Source organism: Oncorhynchus keta, chromosome 19 (assembly GCF_023373465.1).
Source record: "Oncorhynchus keta strain PuntledgeMale-10-30-2019 chromosome 19, Oket_V2, whole genome shotgun sequence".
NCBI classification, from domain to species: domain Eukaryota; kingdom Metazoa; phylum Chordata; class Actinopteri; order Salmoniformes; family Salmonidae; genus Oncorhynchus; species Oncorhynchus keta.
Window position 1 is genome coordinate 70,895,609 of NC_068439.1, and position 24,445 is coordinate 70,920,053.

Consider the following 24,445-nt stretch of genomic DNA (forward strand, 5'->3'; position numbering starts at 1 on the left):
GCATCTGTCAGGGGCACAGCCACTCCCCAGCTACCCCCAACACACACACACACACACACTCTCACACACAGAGGGAGAGTCCTGACAAAGCCGTGTCTGTGTCGATGTTCCAGCTGGAATCCAGAGAGTGGGTAATGGCTACTCTTACCTCTAGCCGTAGTACTTCACATCTCCTCCCTCCTCGCCCTTCTGTTGAACCCCCCTCTACACACACTCAGATGGCTGTAGCTGTTACCGTTAACCACACCTGGTCTCTTTTTTTATTTCTCTGTCCCTGTGACTCTCTTTCCCTCTCTTTTTCACTCGTCCTCGCTATATCCCTCTCTCTTTCCTCTCCCTCCAGAGCTGGTGCAGTATATTAGAAATCCTCAAAGATAAAGCCTGGGCTGCGGTCGTTGAACCAATGAGACGAGACGTCTCTGACACATTAACGTGTCACTGAACTGTGTTTGTCTAATGAGGTGGGTGAGGCTGCTGACTGACAATGGTCATACGTAAATGAGAGGAGAGGATAGTGACCAATTGACAGTACAGTGCTGCTTTTGTTCTCAGTGACTCATTAACAGCACAACATAAACATGTATTAGCTTCAGATACAAAGCCCTATAGCTTTCTCTGGATTATGTTGACGTCTGTGAGTGTCACACATTTCTCTGGGGAGTATGAAACAAGATTTAGCAAGGACAGAAAAATGTCTATGTGTTGTATCATTCTGCCTCTGGCATATAGGGATGGGATTACAGCTCAGAAGAACATTCCAGACTTCCAGAATCTGGCCCATAGGTAACTAACTCTGCTAGGGAGAGAATCACATCATTGTTCTAACTATCAGCAATAGAACATTTTGCAGACCAATAAACCCTCTCCAAAGTTTTCATCAAAGCTTTCCTAATACTGGAGGGCGTAGCCAACACAAAGTGGTAAAAAGCTCAGATAATGCTTCCTTCCAGTTCCACTGACACACAGCTCCGTCTCCCCTGTCTATTCACTGTTCAGCCTTACCCCACCATGCATATGCCCAGGCTTGCCCTTCTTAAAGCCTGTGTAATACCATAATTAAACAGCACAACAAGAGACGCGAGACACCTCTTTCCTTGTTTAATGTGATTTGTTTTGTGCTAATACATAGATTACTCTGTGTCTTGCTTTAAAATAAAACACACCTTTGACATAGACATAGGCTGATTGCGGCGGTGCGTGGGTAAAATTGTGGCGGTGCGGTGCGTGGGTAAAATCACTGGGGAAGCCAAGCCCCCTCCATATTACAACCTATGTGTTGTGATAATTGCATTGTCAAATAGCCCTTAGACAGCCTGGAGGTGTGTTGGGTGATTGTCCTAAAAAACAAATGATAGTCCCACGAGGCGCAAACCATGGCGGATGGCGTATCGCTGCAGAATGCTGTGGTAGCCATGCTGGTTAAGTGTGCCTTGAATTCTAAATAAATCACAGAAAGTGTCACTAGACAAGCACCCCCACACCGTCACACCTCCTCCATGCTTCACCGTGGGAACCACACATGCGGAGATCATCCGCTCACCTACTCTGCGTCTCAGAAAGACACAGGGGTTGAAACCAAAACTCTCAAATTTGGACTCATCAGACCAAAGGACAGATTTACACCGGTCTAATGTCCATTGCTCGTGTTCCATGTGAGAAATTGCCAAGAAACTGAAGATCTCGTACAACGCTGTGTATTTCTCCCTTCACAGAACAGAGCAAACTGGCTCTCACCAGAATAGAAAGAGGAGTGGGAGGCCCCGGTGCACAACTGAGCAAGAGGACAAGTACATTAGAGTGTCTAGTTTGAGAAACAGACGCCTCACAAGTCCTCAACTGGAAGCTTTATTAAATAGTACCCGCAAAACACCAGTCTCAACATTAACAGTGAAAAGGCGACTCCGGGATTCTGGCCTTTTTAGCACAGTTCCTCTGTCCAGTGTCTGTGTTCTTTTGCTCATCTTAATCTTTTATTTTCATTGGCCAGTCTGAGATAAGGCTTTTTCTTTGCAACTCTGCAAAAAAACAATATCTGTAGAGTAGTTTCTACAAAAACCATATTGGTGCTCATATAGAACACAGTGTTGATTTACATGTTTCAACATTCTCTTATACACCAAAATGTCCCTTCATGTAATCCAAGGGATTTCCATCAGTTTTTTAAAATGTCTTTGACAGAGAGTAACCAACATTCATAAAAAAGTTATTAAATTCACATGAAATAACATCGGTGTCACTGTAGGTCTTATTTCGAACAGTAAATTTAGATGGAATAGTTCTACTGTAGATGCCTTTTCTTAAACAGTTGATTGAAGATTTTCCAAGATGACTTCATATTATTTGAATGATTCTTGAAATTTGTTAGTAAAATATAATTTTGGGGATATCCAAAGTAGGTGAGTAAATTTGTTCTTATACTTTTTGTAATTTGCAGAATTCAGGGGACAGTTATTTTTAAGTGAGAATTTTTTGAGAACGGTTGTAAACCAAGGTTTCCAGAACCCTTCTACTGCTCTATGTGGTTTAACTACGGGAAAGCAGTGGTGAAATACAGAATTGAAAGATGTGAGAAAAGTCTGGTAAGCAGACTCTGCATCGACTTGATTATAAACATTTTCCCATGAAATATCATCAAAGCGCTCACAATTACTTTAGTTAAATATTCTACATTTAATGCTACTGATCATCCTAATATGTTCATTTCCAGCTGCCAAAGAGAAGTCATACCCTATTCCCTACATGGTCCACTACTTTTGACCAGTTCCCTATGAATAACTATTTCCTTAACCCATGATGACTATAGGCAATCTATCCTATGCAAATCGATCCAATGCAAATAAAACAAGTGTACTGATTCATAAACCTTGTAATAGCTTAGTTATTTCATCCTAGGTGGTCACACTTTTGGGAAAAACAGAATAGGCTGATACATCCATCAATTACATGTTAAATGCAAAGTTTATTGCAAAACTGTGTGTATCATTTCCCCCTGCCACACCCACTAGCGGCCTACTGATACTGTTTGTGTGTTGTTGTGTGTGCGTTTTGCTGCGTTCAAACAACTGGGAACTCGGAACTGGGGAACTCGGAAATCTCCGATTTCGGACTTCAGTGCGTTCAAAACAACTGGGAATTCGGAAAAAACGAGCTCCAACTGGAAAAATCGATTTGAATGGTCATCCACCTCGGAATTCCAACTCGGGAACTCGGACCTCTTTCTAGAGCTCAAACTTTCCGACCTAAAAATCACTGACGTCATGATTTGACTTCGCATTTTTCCGAGTTCCCAGTTGTTTTGAACGCGGCAAATGCGTGGAAAAGTGTTAGATATCCATGGTAATGATGACGTCTTCTCCCTTGCTTTAATTTGAGGAAACCCCGTGGCTTCAAAGCCCGCCCCTTCCCCCGCGCTATCATCCTATTGATTCTTGTTTTTAACAGTGTTGGTTGATCCGTCTCAAAGACGGGTTCTCATTGGGCTACCGTTTTGTTAGACACGCCCGTTGGTCTGATTTGGTTGAAGGCATAGATTATTTCCCTGCCCGAATATCTTCGTAAGGTATTTACTCGGAGTGGCGGATTGGAACCAGGTAAAGGTTGGGGAAATATATTAACATTTTTTTTCTTTAAATATTGGAAATTAATGTGTAGGTTATTACATTTAACATGAATTTCGATTGTTCCAATGTTTTAAGGAAATGTAAACTGTCTATGGATAGTTAGTATACGATGTCGTTTGGTCGCCAGTGCAGTGGTGCTTCATAAAAACGATTCATTCTGTGTTGCGCGGGGTTAGTCAAGCAAGCTAGTTAGCGTTCGCTTGTCAGGGCAAAACAACACACTTGCTTTTAACGAGAAAGCAGCATTGCGTTGTAGCGGCTAGGATGTTAAAACTCTTGAATAAGTCTTTTGAGTTACAACATATCAGTCCTCCAACCATTAACTGTCTGTTAGCTAGGCAAGTGGTGAATGCGTTTTTGTACCTTTTTGTATTTAACTAGGTAAGTTAGTTAGGAACGCAATTCTTATTTTACAATGACGGCCTACCCCGGCCAAACCCTCCCCTAACCCGGACGACGCTGGGCCAATTGTGCACCGCCCAAAGGGACTCCCGATGACGGCCGGTTGTGATACAGCCCGGGATTGAACCAGGGTCTGTAGTGATGCCCCTACTACTGAGATGCAGTGCCTTAGACTGCTGCGCCCCTCGTGAACTTCCCTTAGCAACTAATTGGAAGATTATGTTACTTTAGCAAACTAGCAGAAAAGTTAAGGTATATCCAAAGATATTTTATAACTAACTCAAGATGGTTCACCTGTGTCGTTTTCAATGGGGGCAAATTAAGCATAGTGGCGTGAACAGGCAAGGAGTTGGGCAGAGCCAAGTAGGAATTAGTGAAATCCTTTTGGCACGTTCTAGTATGTCTATTTCCATTAGGGAATGCCTGCTCTGTTTAGTGTGTTTGTGCACTTGCACGCCTTGTAAACAATAGTTTGAAACCAGAAAAAAAAACATTTATATACATAACTTAGTGCAGTCTATTCGTAACACTGCCGGCCACTGATCTTCCTCTCCTCACCATATTTGTTGTGGAGTGGAAATTCAACCAGATGTCTCACCGGATGTATAAATCTGAAGCATCTGGCTCCGTGTTCATTATGGTATAATCAGAGATATTAGAGAATGGAGGAGATAAGAATCCCATTGGGAAATGTATGAAGAAACGTATAATGCCCCACCCAGCAGACTGTCGACCAATCGTGTCATTGTGCGTAACGCGGGTGCTAAACTAACCATTGCGCAATCCCTTCTCAGTCAGGATATGAGTCGCGAAACCTTCCCATTTTCCTCGAAAGTACATAATGTGGTTATTCCAAATCTACAATATTATAGAGAGCATGTTAATTCTCACATATCTGAAAAGATTTACATTGTTGTACTTGTTCATGAAATTCATGCTAATGTTGGTTTTTTGAGCTAGCGCCCAATTGACTCCTTGAATGAGAGCTCAGAATCGTCCACATTGCACCGTGCTCATGGGCAACTTACACAATGGGCATTAATACAATTTAAATGGCGTTTCCCATCTCCTAGGCAAGGCAGTTCGGTATCCCAGCTAGCTAATGTTATCTTAACAAGTTATTGAATTGATTTATTTTTGTTACAGGTGAACTGAGTTGACTAGCTAGCCAACCAAACGACATTACAAGGTGCGCATGCATTGACCATCCTAAGCAATCAAATTTTCTTCCCCAGGTGTCTGGATAACATACCTGTACCTCCACCCACCTGCCCAAAGATTATAACTATCGTTATACACAATCTGTCCCCACACGGTTGTCCCCTTCTCAACACCTTCGGACTTTCTTTGAAACTGCAAGCGACAGTTTGAACATACGATAACTCACAAACATGGATAAAACGGAGCTGATTCAGAAAGCTAAGCTGGCCGAGCAGGCGGAGCGTTACGACGACATGGCTTCGTCCATGAAGGAGGTAACGGAGAAGGGTGCAGAGCTGTCATGCGAGGAGAGGAACCTTCTCTCGGTCGCCTACAAGAATGTTGTCGGGGCCCGGAGGTCTGCATGGCGGGTCATCTCCGCCATCGAGCAGAAGACAGAGGGCAGCGACAAGAAGCTTCAGATGGTCAAGGAGTACCGGGAGAAGGTGGAGACGGAGTTACGAGACATCTGCAACGATGTATTGGTGAGTTAATGTATTTCTTCTAGCCAGTATGGGCATGCATGGCTTTGAGAAAGCCACATTTGATTTACCTCATTCATCTTCTCTGCTGTAAATTGAGGACAGATATTCAGTGACGACAGCAATAAACCATCTCAGCCTGTAGGCTCAGCACAAGCAGCAAACGGGGTCACTTGTGTTATAAAAAGCTTGATTGATAGAATCACCAACACACTATGTTTCTGTGAGGCTGAGGGCGGCACCAACTTGGATAGATGGTAGCTAAAAACAACAGGATTCATACAATTACCAATGGGCTCTTGATTTGAGAAACTGAAAAGCAAAATAAGCTGTCATCCATTCCTTTTCTTGGGGAATGAAATGGTGATTCGGTTGACTGAGTAGTGGTATCCCCCTCTGTATGAAAATCTATTTACTATTAGTGCACAATGGCGCTGTCATAAGTCCCTCATTCATGGACTTTGACATTGCAATGCTTCTATTTGTGACGTTTATCTGAAACTATGCAGAAAGTCTGCCCCAATTGATTCTGAGCCACAGTGGTGAAGTGGCATGACCTCCCCTTTCCACTGCTGCTCCCATTCAATAATGTGTCGTAAGGCAGGTAGCATCTCTTTCTTTCCTTTAAATTTCACTGAATAGTTTATTAGGGTTGTCAACAGAACAGTCAGACATTCTGAGTCAAAGGCTATGGCAAATGTTCACGTAAGGGGCTCTACTTTTACTTGGCAGACTTGTGTGGTTGAGTTTGATTGTCTGCTTGAGTTTGATATGCCAGATCAATAAGGCAGAGCAGCAGCCAGTGAACTGGGCCTCCAGTGGAGATGTTACAGCATCTAGATATGATGGCGTGTAAAACATCTTTTTTTTTAGTTGGACCTGTGCTACTGATAATATTGGCAAATGATTGACAGCGCTGTAATAATTCTGTTACTACTACATTTTGAGAATGTGTGCCCCCCTTTTTTTCAATCCAAGGATATTTTATTTTTGCTTTTGTACAGGATGGTTGTTTCATGCATTTCCTGTGGAACTGAACTCATTTTAAGCACACACCTTCCTTCCCATGTAGTAGGGAACACTATTTTGGGGATCAACTAAGTTGGGCTGTCATGGGCTGGTCATATCCCCCAACCCTATCTGGTGGATCCTGTGGCCTTTGCTGTCCCTCAGTTCTTTGTTCAACAGAAGGCCCTGGTTGCATCTGAAATGGCAGCCCGTAGGGCCCTGGTCTAAAGTAGTGCACTAAATATGGAATAGGGTGCCATTTGAGACCCCATAACGTGTGTTAGCTGGAAGTTACCTGACCTGTTTGCTCCGTGTCCCATCTACTGCCACTATGGGAAAGTCAAACCAAATGTATTTATAAAGCCCTTCGTACATCAGCTGATATCTCAAAGTGCTGTACAGAAACCCAGCCTAAAACCCCAAACAGCAAGCAATGCAGGTGTAGAAGCACGAAAGTGTATTGTTGCACCTGGCTGTAGGGTTTGAGTAGGTGTGGCCATGGTGAAAGACGGCACCTGTAATCTCTCACAGATTACATGTCACAGCCCCTAGTGTTCATCCACTTTAACAAATACTGCTGCTTGACATCCAAATTGTACAGAGGCTATGGGCTAAATGTCAAACAAGGCTAATTTACTCTTAATTCCACTCTGCTCTTGCCAGTATCACTTGTGTTTATTTATTTTAAGTATCGGCCCTCGCCACCTTTTGTCATAGCTTATTTGGCGTTCTTGACATACTTTCCCAATGCGTAAAACCAAGATTTAGTTTCTCATTGGTAGTTCATGACCTTCCTGTGGGCTCACTGTATTCAGCTTTAATGTAGTACTCTGTTCTCTAGTGTTAACTACTCAATCAGCACAATAACCGTGTGTGTCTAAAGAATGTATGTAGTCACCTTACTCTAAATAGGGCAGCGATATTAGTGCTGTTGGCAGATTAAGAGATGTTTGCGCGACGTCTAACTGTATTGTTCAGTTTATCCCTCCGAACAGTGAGGTGTCCTCCACATCAGGGTCTGCGTCCCTAATGGCACCCTGTCCCCTATATAGTTCTCTACTTTTGACCAGGGCCCTATGGGGAATATGTTGTTTGGAATGCAGACCTGGGCCTCAAAGGAAAGTGGATGGATTGGTTCCAAAAGCCAGGCTAGTTTGATACAGAACCTAATGCACATCCTTGACACAGAGGAAGAGTGGTTTCCTGTCAAAAGGGGGACTTGTGTGGCAGTGACTTCATTCAACAGGCTGTGTCTGAAACATTTAACATATAGCATGGTAGACAGGCACACGAGTCCTGAGCACATGTGGCTTTTACAGTTGTCCAGACACACTTATTGTACATTAGCTAGTTTTTTGGTGATGGAGGAAAAGATGACTTATATTGTGTCTCGTAGATCAGGCTTAGATCAATCACTCTGCTGGATTAAAGCTGGTCATTAGTATTCCAGGTGGGTCCATCCTCTACTCAACACCCTTTGATCTACGCAAGCCAAGCTCTCGTCCACACAGACCCTGAACTTAACCTACACACATGGCGTGCAGAGCCTTGATCAAGTGGGTGACCCTCAAGGCACAAGCCATGCGTACACTCCTCCCCACGAGGACCAGGGTTCAATCCCCGTCTCCAGCCTTCATCTGATGTCTCCCTTCTAGATCTATGCCTGTCCAATAGCCTTGTATGGTTAAGTGGAACTCTCCTTTAAAAATAAACTACACATATGGCATTATCGTGCTGTCACTTCCTTTATAGGAAGCTGTGACCCTGATAGCCGGATGTCCATTGAGGGTGTGCTGGTGTGGCAGGCTCAGCACTGAGCTAGTGCGCACTGAGCCACATCTGGGTGCTCTAATTCTGCACTGGCCATCTGTTAAAGAGCCCTGCTTTATGGGGCCCCTCTGGGCCAGTGCCCTCTACATGGGGTGCCTCTGGGCTAGTGTGCCCAACACTCTACACTGGGCACCTCTGGGCTAGTGCCCTACACTCTCCAGTGGCCCTCTGTCTTGATTATTGTAGATCATTTGTGTAACCTACGGTAAGCTTATGAACTCTTATGAACTTTTCCAAAGTTTGATTTTTACCTTTATTTTACTAGGCAAGTCAGTTAAGAACATTCCAATTTACCATGACAGCCTTCCCCGGCCAAAGCCTAACCCGGGACGACGCTGGGCAAATTGTGTGCCACCCGATGGGACTCTCAATCACGGCAGTCTGGAATCGAACCAGGGTCTGTAGTGAAAGCCTCTAGCACTGAGAAGCAGTGCCTTAGACTGCTGTGCCACTCGGGTGATTGATAACTATGGAGAATGATTTCAGCTGCTGATATACTGGAGTCTCAGTATTATTGTGTATGGTACCGATAACCTTCTTTACCATATAGGCCTACTCCTCTTGTGATCATCGTGCATGCTGTTCGTTTGATTTGACCACCCTGGATAGTAGGGCTGGGATTTGCTGGGGACCTCAAAATTTGATCTCACTGCGATTCGATAATGCGATTGAATTGCAATTTTATTTTACAAACATATTGCTTACTATATATCTGCTGCAGAGATACAAGAGCCATATAAAAGTGTGCGGAACCTGTTGACTCATCTGCCTCCCTGCTCCATTATCAGCTACGTTATCTTGGTTGTTGACCAACATTGTTAACGTCATTATCTTAGTACGGACATGTCACACTTTATTCTATATACAAATACCTAGGTGTCTGGACCCCCAGTATCTCCACTTGCACTTCTATCACTCCAGTGTTTAATTGCTAAATTGTATTTATTTCGCCACTATGGCCTTACTTACCTCCCTTATCTTACTTCATTTACACACACTGTATATAGACTTTCTCTACTGTGTTATTGACTGTATGTTTCTTTATTCCTGTGTTTGTGTCACACCGCTTTGCTTTCTTGTCCAGGTCGCAGTTGTAAATGAAGTTGTTCTTAAGTAACCTACCTGTTTAAATAAAGGTGAAATAAAAAAGATCTTACCTCCCGTCAGTAACAGTTTATGGTATAAAGAATATACAGACACGCTTTCATGTTTAATTAAAGCAACATTTATTGTACTTGTCAATGTTATGGATGAGTGCGTTGTTTGTTTGGTTCTGTTCCTCTGTCTCTGTAGCTTCCGGGTATGCTGGGATAAGGACCAGAGCTACGGTAATCGGGCTGGCTTTGTAGTGCCTGTCCCGACTGGCTCGTTCATGTGAATGAGCATATTGGAAGACTCCATGTCAGCAGGGATGGGATTTTGTAAATGTTTTATTGTATCATGAGTAATGTGTTGCAACGTATATAATTCATTATGTTTAGCTGAGTGGAAAAAAAGTAGGCTTTGATGAAGGTAATTGCTTAATTAATTAGTGCTGGGTATGTTCTGATGGGAGGGGCTTCCCCTAAAAAAGGAGTCTCTCTTTCAGTTCAAGGGGGGAACCGTTTTGGTTTGAGCTGTTGATGGGGCAGCATTGTTTTTTAAGCTGTCCCCTTAATGTGTAGTTTGGATGGCAGTACTGTTTTTTTTCTTCTGGAATCACTTTGTAAATAAACACCCAGAAGCACTACTTTTGCAGCTTCACCATCTTTTTATTTGATAGAGGTTAGGTTTTTCAGTTCAGCCTTTTGGCCTACTCTACGTGACAAGCCAGTGAGGAATTATTGATAAGGTTGGAACCAAAGTGCTGTTCACTGTTTCCAGGTGACCCTAATTAATGTTTCTTACTTCATGCAGCAAGCTAACTTATAAGAAATCTCACTATGTCTTCACTGACGGTTTCAACCCCTGTCCGAGTTCGTAATACCAACATGTTTCAAGCAGACCACCATAGCCCCTGTACCCAAGAACACTAAGATAACCTGCCTAAATGACTACTGACCCGTAGCACTCCCATCATGAAGTGCTTTGAAAGGCTGGTCATGGCTAACATTAACACCATTATCCCAGAAACCCAATTTGCATACCACCCCAACAGATTCACAAATGATGCAGGTTCTATTGCACTCCACACTGCCCTTTCTCACCTGGACAAAAGGAACATCTATGTGAGAAAGCTATTCATTGATTACAGCTCAGCGTTCATCACCATAGTGCCCTCAAAGCTCATCAATAATCTAAGGACCCTGAGACTAAACACCTCCCTCTGCAACTGTATCCTGGACTTCCAGGATAAGGGTAGGTAACAACACGTATCTGCCATGCTGATTCTCAACACAGGGGCCCCTCAGGGGTGTATGCTCAGTCCCCTCCTGTACTCCCTGTTCACTCATGACTGCATGGCCAGGCACGACTCCAACACCAAGTTTGCAGATGACACAACAGTTGTGGGCCTGCTCACCGACGAGGCAGCCTTTAGGGAGGTGGTCAGAGACCTGGCTGTGTGGTGGCAGGACAACAACCTCTCCCTCAGCGTGATCAAAACAAAGGAGTTGATTGTGGACTACAGGAAAAGGACTGAATGCCCCTAACAAACTAACATGGTCCAAGAATGCCAAGACAGTTGTGAAGAGGGAATGACAAAACCTATCTCTCTTCAGGAGACAGAAAAGATTTGACATGGGTCCTCCGATACTCAAAGGTTCTACAGCTGGACCATCGAGCATCCTGACTGATTGTATCACTGCCTGGTATGGCAACTGCTCGGCAGTGTGTACTGCTCGGTAGTGCGTACATCACTGGTGCCAAGCTTCCTGCCATCCAGGACCTATATACCAGGCGGTGTCAGGAAGGTCCTAAAAATTGTAAAAGGCTCCTGTCACCCCAGTCATAGACTGTTCTCTCTGCTACAGCACGGCAAGTGATACTGGGGTGCCAATTCTAGGTCCAAGAGGCTTCTAAACAGCTTCTACCCCCAAACTATAAGACTGCTGAACATCTAATCAAATGGCTACCCAGATTATTTGCAATGCCCCCCTCGTTTCCGCTGCTGCTACTCAGTTTTTCTATGCATAGTCACTTTAACTCAACCTACATGTACACTAACGTTACGTTTGGGGTCACTTAGAAATGTTCTTGTTTTTGAAAGAATACATTGTTTTAAATGACTATTGTAGCTGTAAACGGCAGATTTTTAATGGATTTATCTACATAGGCGTACAGAGGCCCATTTATCAGCAACCATCACTGCTGTGTTCCAATGGCACGCTGTTAGCTAAGCGAAGTTCATCATTTTAAAAGGTTAATTGATCATTAAACCCTTTTGCAATTATATTGGCACAGCTGAAAACTGTTTTGATTAAAGAAGCAATAAAACTGGCAGCCTTTAGACTAGTTGAGTATCAGGAGCATCAGCATTTGTGGGTTGATTACAGGCTCAAAATGGCCAGAAACAGACCTTTTCTTCTGAAACTCATCAGTCTATTCTTCTGAGGAATGTAGGCTATTCCATGCGAGAAACTGAGTATCTCATATCGCGCTGTGTACTACTCCCTTCACAGAACAGCGCAAATTTGCTCTAACCAGAATAGAAAGAGTGGGATGCCCCGGTGCACAACTGAGCAAGAGGACAAGCACATTGGTGTCAAGTTTGAGAAACGGATGCCTCACGTCCCCAACTGGTAGCTTCATTAAATAGTACCCGCAAAACACCAGTCTCAACATCAACAGTGAAGAGGCAACTCTAGGATGCTAGCCTTCCAGGCAGAGTTCCTCTGTCCAGTGTCTGTTCTTTTGCCCATCTTAATCTTTTAATTTTATTTTCCAGTTTGTGATGGCTTTTTCTTTGCAACTCTGTCTAGAAGGCCAGACTCCTGAACATCTAATGAAATAGCTACCCAAACTATTTGCATTGCCCCCCCCCACACACCTCCCACTCTTACCCTGCTGCTACTCTGTTTATCTATGCATCGTCACTTTTTTAATAACTCTACCTACATGTACATATTACCTTGACTAACCCCGCACATTGACTCTGTAGCGGTACCCCCTGTATATAGCCTCCACATTGACTCTGTAGCGGTACCCCCTGTATATAGCCTCCACATTGACTCTGTAGCGGTACCCCCTGTATATAGCCTCCACATTGACTCTGTAGCGGTACCTACCCCCTGTATATAGCCTCCACATTGACTCTGTAGCGGTACCTACCCCCTATATATAGCCTCCACATTGACTCTGTAGCGGTACCTACCCCCTGTATATAGCCTCCACATTGACTCTGTAGCGGTACCTACCCCCTGTATATAGCCTCCACATTGACTCTGTAGCGGTACCTACCCCCTGTATATAGCCTCCACATTGACTCTGTAGCGGTACCTACCCCCTGTATATAGCCTCCACATTGACTCTGTAGCGGTACCTACCCCCTGTATATAGCCTCCACATTGACTCTGTAGCGGTACCCCCTGTATATAGCCTCCACATTGACTCTGTAGCGGTACCCCCCTGTATATAGCCTCCACATTGACTCTGTACCGGTACCCCCTGTATATAGCCTCCACATTGACTCTGTAGCGGTACCCCCTGTATATAGCCTCGCTACTGTTATTTTATTGTTGCTCCTTAATTTTTTATTTAGAAACACCCTGCTAAGAAAAGAAACTAGCAAACAGTAGTTTGCATATAGTAAGACACCACACGCTAATAGTGTAGTTATGCTGCTTTCCATAAGCATTCTGTCACCAACATTGTGTCCATCTGACCATGCAAAGTGAACGTCAACAAAATGCTTGTGACTGTCGTTGAGCAACTGCTCTCCTTGAGTGACGGGGCAGGGCTTTGTGTGGTTAGCGGTAAAAAGGATGAGGATGAGCGATGACTCATTTAGGAAACGGAGTAAACTATAACTGACATACACGCCAGAATTGCGTATCACATTTAACAAACCTAACATTGAAATAAGTTTTTATAGAAGGTAAACTCAAACCTGTGTGTGTGTGTGTTAAAATAGCCCCAGTGGCTAACTTTTTGTGGTGCAGAGGAAAAGACAAAGCTAGCCTAGGTTTAGGGACATGACAGGGCCCAGCTCTTTTGCTATCTGTCTTTTTAAATGGATGTCTAAAATGGCATCCTATAGTGCACTACCCATAGGGCCCTTGTTTAAAAGTAGTGCACTATATAGGGTACCATTTGATACACATGCTGAATGTCTGAGCACATGTTGTGAGGCGACAAGGTTGCTGCCGACTACAGGTGGAGAAAGGGGATCTTCTTTCCTGATTCCCATCCTCCCACTAGGGATGACCCAAATGGCACCTTATTCCCTACATAGTGCACTACTTTTGACCGGAGTCCTATAGGTCCTGACCAAATGTGGTGCACTAAATGGGAAATTTGGTGTCCTTTGGAACTCACCCATAGTGGATGAAGGCAGAGAAGTGGTCTATATAATTCTTGACCCTTGTTCGTTTGAGGGATCTACAAGTACGCTCTTCACTAACTGGCATGGTGGATTGAGGTTTTTATTTTTGCTTGGTAAAATGGTCAGCGGTATGAAATCATGCCTGTGAGGAGGGACCTCTGCTTCACTGGCCTGCTAGCCTGCTATTAACACCCACTAACTGCTGTGGCTGCGGAGGATACAGGAGTGCCCCGTTCTCCATGTTGGTGGTGATACCACGCAGAGGAAATGGTGGCCGGTCCAACCCTGTTCCTGGGTTGGCTGCTCGGCTGAAACATGTGTTTTAAGCAAGTGACTTCTCAGAACAAGTAGCAGTTAAGCTGTACTCTCCCCTCTGGCTGTCCATATCTATAGCAGTATTATGTCATCTCACTGAACAGTTGGTAGGGCAGAGTATAGCTGCCTGTAAGTGCCTCTCACTCAGGTTGTCGTCAGCCCATGCCGAGCTGATAATCAGGTATTAGAGAGCCAGCATGAACGGCAGCTTGTGGATGGTATCACCTTCACTCAAGCCTTCCACTGGGTTATATCTATGCCTCAGCATCTTTCACTGAGTTATCCGGCTTCAGGCCAGTGTTCCCTCTGGACCCAGATTAAACCTCCTTTGTATTTCCTCCCTCCTTCCTTTAGGCTTAACAGTGGCCTCTCCATGTGGAACTCCTGACCTCCGCAGGGAGCAGGCAACTGGTTAGCTGTTACCATGCCACACGTGTAGTCTTAGAGCCAGCGTTTGCTGCCATGCCAACTCTCACTCATTGCCACGTGAAACAAGTTTGACGTGCCAATGACTGCAATGGAGGAGACGAGGACACAAACATGTGGGACCAGGCTACCTGTCACACGTGGTCTCTAGGCAGGACTATTGTCTTCGGCTGTTAGCAGCTTGCCCTTAAAAGGAAGTGGAGAGGCGTTTGGCTCACACAGGAAGCTGGCTGTAGAGTGCTCATTGTTTCGTACCGGTGTTATGTGAATGCCACCACAACCTGTTTTTGTGTTACACCCACAACAAATTGAGGCAACGGTGAAGCCATCGAGTACAGCTTGGATGACTGATGGCGATCGAAAGTGAGATGCCCCTTTTTGCAACTGAAGTTAAGGCATGCCACTAGATGCTCTGATTTTCATGCCTCAGCTAATCGAATGATGCATCAAAGTAAAGTTACTACATCCTGTTTTATTGTTGCACAAAACCCTCATCTTCCATCGTGTTTTTAATGAGATGGAATGAAGCCAAATGAAGGAGTCATCACATTTTTATGGGTGTTACAAAAAAGATCTAGCTATTTGTGATGGGATGCATCCCATATGGCACCCCTATAAAGTAGTGCATAGGGTGCCATTTGGGACGTGCCCATGGAATTCGTAAAATTTAAATGAACTCTCCTGTCTGTTTTCTCCCTCAGGGGCTGCTGAGCAAATATTTGATTGAAAACGCCCCTAATGCGGAGAGCAAAGTGTTCTATTTGAAGATGAAGGGAGACTACTACAGATACCTGGCTGAGGTGGCCTCTGGAGACGACAAGAAGGGTAAGTGGGTCTCCAGTCTACGTCCCATATGGAACCCTGTTCCCTACATAGTGCACTACTTTGGACCATGACCCAAATGGCCCCATATTCCCTATAAGGTGCACTACAGTCATGGGTTTTGGTCAACAGTAGTGCACTATATTGGGAATAGAGGGTCATTTGGGACTCAAATCTACTCTCTCAGGAGTTATTGGGCTGCTGCCTCCAACTGGCCTCGCTGTCTCTCCCTATATTAGTACCAGTCAAACGTTTGGACACCTACTCATTCAAGTGTTTCTTTATTTTTTAAACTATTTTCTACATTGTAGAATATTAGGGAAGACAACTATGAAATACACATACGGAATGATGTAGTAACCAAAGTGTTAAACTAATCAAAATATATTTGAGATTCTTTGAAGTAGCCACCCTTTGTCTTGACAGCTTTGCACATTCTTGGCATTCTCTCAACCAGCTACATGAGGTAGTCACCTGGAATGCATTTCAATTAGCAGGTGTGTCTTGTTAATTTGTGGAATTTCTTTCCTTAATACATTTGATCCAATCAGTTGTGACAAGGTAGGGGTGGTATACAGAAGATGGCCCTATTTGGTAAAAGACCAAGTCCATATTATGGCAAGAACAGCTCAAATAAGCAAAGACAAACAACAGTCCATCATGACTTTAACATGAAGGACAGGCAATCTGGAAAATTTCAAGAACTTTGAAAGTTTCTTCAAGTGCAGTTGCAAAAACCATCAAGCGCCATGAGGAAACTGGCTTTCATGAGGACCGCCGCAGGAAAGGAAGACCCAGAGTTACCTCTACAGCAGAGGATAAGTTCATTAGTTACCAGCCTCAGAAATTGCAACTCAAATAAATGCTTCAGAGTTAAAGTAACACACATTTCAACATCAACTGTTCAGAGGGGGCTGCGTGAATCAGGCCTTCATGGCAAATAAACCTCTACCTAAAGGACACCAATAAGAAGAGACTTGCTTGTGCCAAGAGACATGAGCAATGGACATTAGACCGATAGAAGTGTTCTTAATGCGTGATGAGTCCAAATGTGAGGTTTTTGGTTCCAACCGCTGTCTTTGTGAGACACAAAGTACGTGAACAGATCTCTGCATGTGTGGTTCCCACTGTGAAGCATGGAGGTGTGGGGGTGCTTTGCTGGTGACGCTGTTTCTACAGCGATCCGCCACCCCATCTGGTTTGAGCTTAGTCCCACTATCATTTGTTTTTCTACAGGACAATGCCCCAAAACTTTAGAACTGTGAAAATTCCCTGCGTCTTCTGCCATGCGTTTACTGTCACCACTACCTGCTTTTAAGTTACTTAGAACAGTGGCCAAGTAGACTACTGTGGCTTTTTTGATCGTAAAGTAGGCCTATCAGTGGCCTACCATATTTTTTTAAACAATGGAGAAAGTGTATCCCGAAACATTTTAAAAAGCTGTTTTTATCATTCAGCCATTCAGCCAATGTGTGGTTTTCAATGTAGGCCTACATTCATGAGACTTTAAAAAAAAACATGTAGGGATTTACATTAACCTGTTTGTTTTGTCCAATTGTCCTTCAGACAAGCTGACTGAAAATGTTTGATTCAAGAGACTACTTTACAAAATAAAATGTATTATTCCCATGCCATTATTTCAGCGACTCAGACAAATGATGCTACCCTCTGCCTATTGTTGAGGGATTGGGTTAAAGGCGGAAGGTACATTTCTGTTGAACACATTGTTGTACAGCTGACGAGCCATCTCCCTTTCCCTTATTGGCTACTTATCTTATTCAAGCCTGTCTCAAAATACTGCACTGTCTGTTTTAAGACCTAAAAACAAAGCTCTTTACCTGACTTGCTTTCCAAAGATGGCTAGAAATGTACATTTTGTGCTTTTGTAGGATGCAACCCCTCCCCCATTGCTGATGAGAAATGAGCTGTAACTGGGCTAAAAACTCACTAACAAAGAATATGAACAAATGTGCACAAGTGGTTACATGCAGCTCTCGCATTGATCTCAAAACAAACTCATCTAGCAAATGTGTGTGTCTGGAGCTCCATCCAGACCTCTCGCTCCAGGGGATGCAAGCTTGTTGGTTTAATGCAGGCTGAGTGAGTTTGGGCTGTGAACGTGGTGATGGGTATATGAATGTTCACTCCCTGCCAATGCGGGGTTCTTTCCCCTCCCTCGTCCCTCTCCCATGTCTCCCTATCTCATCCATCCATGATTACCTTCCCTCCCTCCATACTTCTCTCCCCTCCTTGCCTCCCTCTCTCTTTTCCTCCTGCCATGCCCCCCCCCCAGTGAGAGCCCTATCTGCCAGCCGCCTCCTCCCTGGCAAGCCTCAGCCACTGAACACGAGACTGCACAGAATTACTGTCATGGTTTTCCCCTTACAGCACCGACCCAACTGAGGAGGTTTGAACAGGGGAGGGAGGATGTTGAAATGTAGGCCTCGTTAGTTAGTAGCCTAACGCTTGCCGGCTTATTTTGGCAACCAGGCCAGGGACTTTGCAACTTGATCCACATGTAACATATCCAGGGATTATTTGTTACATTGTAGTTCTTAAATGCCATAGCACTATTCAAATCAAAATCAGATTTTATTCGTCACATGCTTTTGGTAAACAACACACATTTCACTGTGTCTACACCTAATTTACAGGCCCTTCCATTTGTTATAGAGAAATAATAGAAGAGTAAAACGCATGAATAATAAACAATGAGTAACGATAACTTGCTACTGCTACCCTGTGTGTATATAGCCGAGTCGATGTGCAGGGGTACAAGAGAATTTGAGGTAGATATGTACATATAACTTGGAACAAAGTGACGGATAATACGCAGTAGCAGCAGCATATGTGGCTAGTGCAAAAAGGGTCAATGCAGATAAATATAATCCAGGTAGGTATTTGGTTAATTATTTATTAGTCTTATGGCTTTGGGGTAGAAGCTGTTCAGGGTCCTGTTGGTTCCAGACTTGGTGCTGTGCGGTAATAGACAGAACAGTCTGACGGGTGGCTGGGGTCTGACAATTTCTTTTTGACAGCGCCCGGTATAAAAGTCCTGGATGGCAGGGAGCTCGGCCCCAGTAATGTACTGGTCCGTACGCACTATTCTCTGAAGCGCCTTGTGGTTGGATGCCAAGCAGTTGACATGCCAAGCGTTAATGCAGCCAGTCAAGGTGCTCTCGATAGTGCAGCTGTATGACTTTTTGAGGATCTGAGGGCCCATGCCAAATCTTTTCAGCCTACTGAGGGGTAAGGGGTGTTGTCGTGCCCTCTTCACGACTGTGTTGGTGTGTGTGGACCATGGTAGATCATTAGTGATGTGGACACTGAGGAAGCTCTCAACCTTCTCAGTCTATGTGAATGGAGGCGTGCTCAGCCCTCTGTTTCCTGTAATCCACGATCTGCGACTTTGTCTTGCTGATGTTGGAGGAGAGGTTGTTGTCCTGGCACCACACTGCCAGGTCTCTGACCCCCCCCCCCTAATATAGGCTCTCGTCGTTGGTGATCAGGCCTACCACCATCCTGTCGTCGGTAATGTAGCTCCGGTGCTCAACAAAGGATATTTATAAGCCCATTACCTCATGTAGCCTAGCTTTCAGGAATGCTTACAGTGGCCAGACCAGGCAAAGGAAACTGACTCCATTTGCAGCAATGATGGTTAGGCCTACCTAGAGGAGTAATATTTCAAGTTTACAAAGTTTGTAATGAAAGACTGGTTCTGTCCCAAATGGCACCCTATTCCCTTTAATAGAGCACTTCTTTTGACCCTATGGGCCTTGAGTAGTGTACTATATAAGGAATAGGGTGCCATTTGGGAGATAGAGCTCCAACTCTAAAACCTTGTCTATCTCAATGGTTCCTCCCCTTTCCACAGAGACGATATCCAACTCTCAAGACTCCTACCAGGAGGCGTTTGACATCAGCAAGAAGGAGATGCAGCCCACACATCCCATCCGCCTGGGCCTGGCCCTCAACTTTTCTGTTTTCTTCTACGAGATCCTGAACTCTCCAGAGAAGGCCTGCTCACTGGCCAAACAGGTAGGGATGATGAGACAACACAGCAGCCCACACAAACAGCACCAGATCCCCTATATAGTGCTTTCTTTTGACACCGGGCCTATGGGGCTTTGGTCAAAAGTAGTGCTCTATATAGGGAATAGGTTGAGATTATGGGGTGTACTATATATACTGAGTATACAAAACATTACCTTCCATTATATAGACTGACCAGATAAAATCTATGACCCTTATTGATGTCACTCGTTAATCCACTTCAATCAGTGTAGATGAAGCTGAGGAGGCTGGTAAAAAAAAAAAAATCAAGCCTTGAGACAATTACAACATGGCTTGTATGTGTGCCATTCAGAGGGTGAATTGTCAAGACAAACGCGTTAAAAGAAAGTGCCTTTTGAACTGGTTATGGTTTGAATGTGTCAAGAACTGCAACACTGCTGGGTTTTTCACGCTCAACAGTTTCCTGTGTGTATCAAGCATGGTCTAGCACCTAAAATACATCCAACCAACTTGACACAACTGTGGAGTCAACATGGGCCGGCATCCCTGTGGAACACTTTCGACACCTTTGTAGAGTCCATCCGCCGACTAGTTGCGGCTGTTCTGAGGGCAAATGGGGAGGGAGGCTGCAACTCAATATAAGAAAGGTGTTCTTAATGTTTTGTTTACTCAGTGTACACACACACACACACACACACACACACACACAGCTGCATTATGTGCCATCTCTCTCCTGTCCATCTCTATCTTTGCCTCATCTCCCTGTTCATATGCATATCAACCATTGTTATTTGTGTGTTCGCAGGCCTTCGACGATGCCATCGCCGAGCTCGACACGCTGAGCGAAGACTCGTACAAAGACAGTACCCTCATCATGCAGTTGCTTAGAGACAACCTCACAGTAAGTATCCTCTGACCTCCCCCCACCGAGTCACGGGATTGGTAGCTTCATCAACACATCCCACACACACACCATACACCCACAGACACTGTGACTACAACCCAGTCTAGTGTATGTGCATCTCATTTCAGTATTTTAATGGCAAGCAGGAGCCAGTGCCATTTTGTGAGTGACAAGCTATGATATAAGGATTTGAACCAAGTGGAGCATAGGTATTTTATATATATATTACACACAGTGCATTCGGAAAGTTTTCAGACCCCTTCATATTTTCCACATTTTGTTATGTTACAGCCTTATTCTAAAATGGATGACATTTTTCCCCTCAATTTACACACAAAGCAAAAATGTATTTTTCAGACCCTTTGCTATGAGACTTGAAATTTAGCTCAGGGTGCAGTCTGTTTCCATTGATCATTCTTGATCATTCTTGATCTTTCTACAACTTGGAGTCCACCTGTGGTAATTTCAATTGGTTGGACATGATTTGGAAAAGCACACACACATCTATGTAAGGTCCCACAGTTGACAGTGCAGGTCAGGGCAAAAACCAAGCTGCGAGGTCGAAGGAATTGTCCGTTGAACTCCGAGACAGGATTGTGTTGAGGCACAGATCTGGGGAAGGGTACCAAAACATTTCTGCAGCATTGAAGGTCCCCAAGAACACACAGGCCTCCATTCTTAAATAGAAGTTTCGAGCCACCAAGACTCTTCCTAGAGCTGGCCAAACTTGACAATCGGGGGAGAAGGGCCTTAGTCAGGGAGGTGACCAAGATCTCGATGGTCCTTCTGACAGAGCTCCAGAGTTCCTCTGTGGAGATGGGAGAACCTTCCAGAAGGACAACCATCTCTGCAGCACTCCACCAATCAGGCCTTTATGGTAGAGTGGCCAGACTGAAGCCACTCCTCAGTAAAAGGCACATGACAGCCCGCTTGGAGTTTGCCAGAAGGCACCTAAAGACTCTCTGACCATGAGAAACAAGATTCTCTGGTCTGATGAAACCGAGCTTGCACTCTTTGGCCTGAATGCCAAGTGTCACGTCTGGAGGAAACCTGTCACAGTCCCTACTGTGAATCATGGTGGTGGCAGAATCATGCTGTGGGGATGTTTTTTATTTATTTTTTCTGTCGAGACTGGGTTACTCATCAGGATCGAGCAAAAGATGAATGAAGTAAAGTACAGCGGGATCCTTGATGAAGACCTGCTCCAGAGCACTCAGGACCTCAGACTGGGGCGAAGGTTCACCTTGCAACAGGACAACGACCCTAAGCACACAGCCAAGACCACTCAGGCGTGGCTTCAGGACAAGTCTCTGAATGTCCTTGAATGGTCTAGACCTGATCTAACAGCCTCTGGTGAGGCCCGAAAATAGCTGTGCAGTGATGCTCACCATCAACCTGACGAAGCTTGAGAGGATCTGCAGAGAAGAATGGGAGAAACTCCCCAAATACAGGCGTGTCAAGCTTGTAGAGTCAAACCCAAGAAGACTTGCGGCTGTAATCAATGCCAAAGGTGCTTCAACAATGAAAAGAGTCAATGGGTCTGAATACTTTTCGAATGCACTGTTTACCATTTAGTAGACACTTGATTCCAAAGTGATTTACGGTACAGTCAGTACATTTTGTCTGACTTCACTCCAGCAGGGTCTTTTGGATGTCTGAGATGCTTGTCAGTTTAATGGTATTTTGTCTTGTGTTTCAGCTATGGACGTCTGACAATGCAGCAGATGAGCCAGAGGCTGGAGATGGAGAGAACTGAGATGCTCCCTGTCAACCTCGCCAAGAAATACAACAACAAAAATGAGGAAAACAATCATTTTTACACCTTCATTCCTTATTGTTCCACTTGAAATGATTCTAGTAATGAATGCCTGTCGTACAATGGAGCTGCAGTGTGTGTGTGTGTGACATGAATCATTTTAGTTTTCACCACGACTCTGCTTTTTGGTATGAAGAAAAGCTCAATTAAGTAAATAATATTATCGCCATGCCTCAGTTTGCTTGTCCCGCCTTCCTAATGTGCAGTTTCTGCTTTAAAAACAATATTCGCTTCACTTTAACTGTCTGTTCAATATGACAATATAGGATCTGTGTGTCCAGAAAGATCGGTTTTCTGAATTGAAAGGCCATTTGCAAACGACAAATATCGTGCAGCCTGGGCATATGGTGGGGAGGGAAAGGTATGTCAAGCTGACCCAAATTTGACAGGAATTCTGGCTGTCTCCACTGTTTCCCTGTGTTGGTCTTCCAAAAAGGTTGCTAGGTAGTTGCATCTGTCAACATCTGCTGGCCCATGAAAGCCAACCTGACATATTGGGTTTATCCCAAATGGCACCCTATTCCTCTTTATAATGCACTAGTATTGACCAGAGCCCTCGTCAAACGTAATGCACTATGAAAGGTAATGGGGCGCTATTTGGGATACAAATTGTCTGGTAACTTGAATCTCCTGAAACCTGTATTTTATGAATCTGTGGGGGCTATCCAACCAGTGGTTGCATCCCGATCACCTTTATAGTGCACTACTTTTGACCAGGGTCCCTAGGACTGTGGACTAAAGTAAAGTAGTGCACTATTGAAGGAATAGGGTGCTAACTGTCAACAGAGCAAGTCCTATCCATGGGCTCTTGTAACAAGGTCTCTCCCTCCACGGTTACAAAACACTCCTTCCTAGTTATATTATTCACCTCAATGTGTTACTTTGTAGCATGTCTGACAATAACAAGTTGGTACTTTAAGACAAAAAAAAGAATGTGGAATGGCAATAGAATAAGTGCATGCATGCCCCTTTATTTTTTTTTTCACTGTACACTGGAATGGGGAATCAATATTGCATACAGAAAGTCCTGTTTTTGTTCAGTACTTTTCTTTGCAGGTTTGTGCACATGTCAGAGGGTGTTTGGTTTGTCCAGTGATTGTCATTAGAGATTGAGACCACTAGTGTTTTTGCTAATCATTGATTGTAGCCCCCAAATCTTTGAGAATGTTTAATGCCCTGATGTTATGTAACACCTATGTAACATGAATAAAAATGACATTTTGTAAACCATTAATTTGTGAGCAGACAGTGTTTCTGAACCAGTCATGTTGTGGTTTTATTTGGCGCCCAATTAATTTGTTTCGTTGGACATGACTAAAAACACCAGGCAATCAGTTCCACGTAATTTTATATTTTGGAAATCTGTTCCAAAGTATTCTCACACATAATAGAGGTGTGATCATATACAAATATATTTGAAATGATCGTTTTTGTCATCTGTTGGTTTCTTGCGGCCAATTTATAATTATGCTCTGGCACAGCTACCATAAGCTCAAGAAAATCAGCTCGTTGATCCCTGCTATACAGCATGTTTTACTTGGTTGTGTGTGTAACAGTATAGCTTCCATCCCTCGCCTCAAACCAAGGACCCTCTGCACACATCACCCATCGCTCCACAAAATCCGCAGCGCTTGCAGAGCAAGTGGAACTACTACTTTAAGGTCTCAGAGCAAGTGATGTCGCCGACTGAAACGCTATTAGCGCGCACCCCGCTAACTAGCTAGCCATTTCACTCGGTTACACTGGACAAACATATTCACTTTCATTTAGTCTTGGAGCTGTACATGGACAACAAGTTGTTCTATGGCACTCTTCCCTATAGCATGGTTTTAGGGCCCCCGACTATGTTTTGGTTTTTGACCTGGCACTACATAACTTATTTAAATAACCAACTCGTCAAACTTCAATTTTTTTTATTTTTATCAGCTGTGTCATGCTAGGTCAAAAACCAAGACTCACCCATGGTGGGCCCCAGAACCAAGTTTGGGAAACCCTCCCCTATACAGCATTACTTTTGATCAGGGCCCTAGTCAATAGTACTGCGCTAAATAGGGAATAGGGTGCCATTTGGGACAAAGATAATACAGTACGTGTCTGGTAAAACTGCATGAGGTTCATACAGTATCCTCATACAGAGTGGGAATA

At 44.1% G+C, this 24,445-nt stretch overlaps 1 protein-coding gene across 2 annotated transcripts; it reads left to right on the top strand.

Moving 5' to 3' along the window:
- Window positions 1–3,430: 3,430 nt before the first annotated feature.
- Window positions 3,431–23,530, top strand: LOC118398811 (14-3-3 protein zeta-like). 2 transcript variants are annotated; one of them, XM_035794543.2, is made up of 6 exons: window positions 3,431–3,590; window positions 5,258–5,707; window positions 15,446–15,569; window positions 19,441–19,604; window positions 20,386–20,481; window positions 22,184–23,530. In XM_035794543.2, exons 2-6 carry the CDS (start codon window positions 5,414–5,416, stop codon window positions 22,238–22,240), a joined length of 735 nt encoding a protein of 244 aa, XP_035650436.1. In that variant the 5' UTR covers window positions 3,431–3,590; window positions 5,258–5,413; the 3' UTR covers window positions 22,241–23,530. The 2 variants fall into 2 exon arrangements, with proteins under 2 accessions (XP_035650436.1, XP_035650437.1); XM_035794544.2 differs by having other exon boundaries at window positions 3,450–3,596.
- The last annotated feature ends 915 nt before the right edge of the window (window positions 23,531–24,445 follow it).

What these genes read in the sequence shown, in the direction of transcription:
- LOC118398811 (XM_035794543.2), top strand. Translation starts at nt 5,414, where the DNA reads ATGGATAAAACGGAGCTGATTCAGAAAGCTAAGCTGGCCGAGCAGGCG. An exon ending in CCTGCTCACTGGCCAAACAG is followed by an intron (nt 19,605 to 20,385) that starts GTAGGGATGATG and finishes GTGTGTTCGCAG; the next exon opens with GCCTTCGACGATGCCATCGC. An exon ending in TGCTTAGAGACAACCTCACA is followed by an intron (nt 20,482 to 22,183) that starts GTAAGTATCCTC and finishes CTTGTGTTTCAG; the next exon opens with CTATGGACGTCTGACAATGC.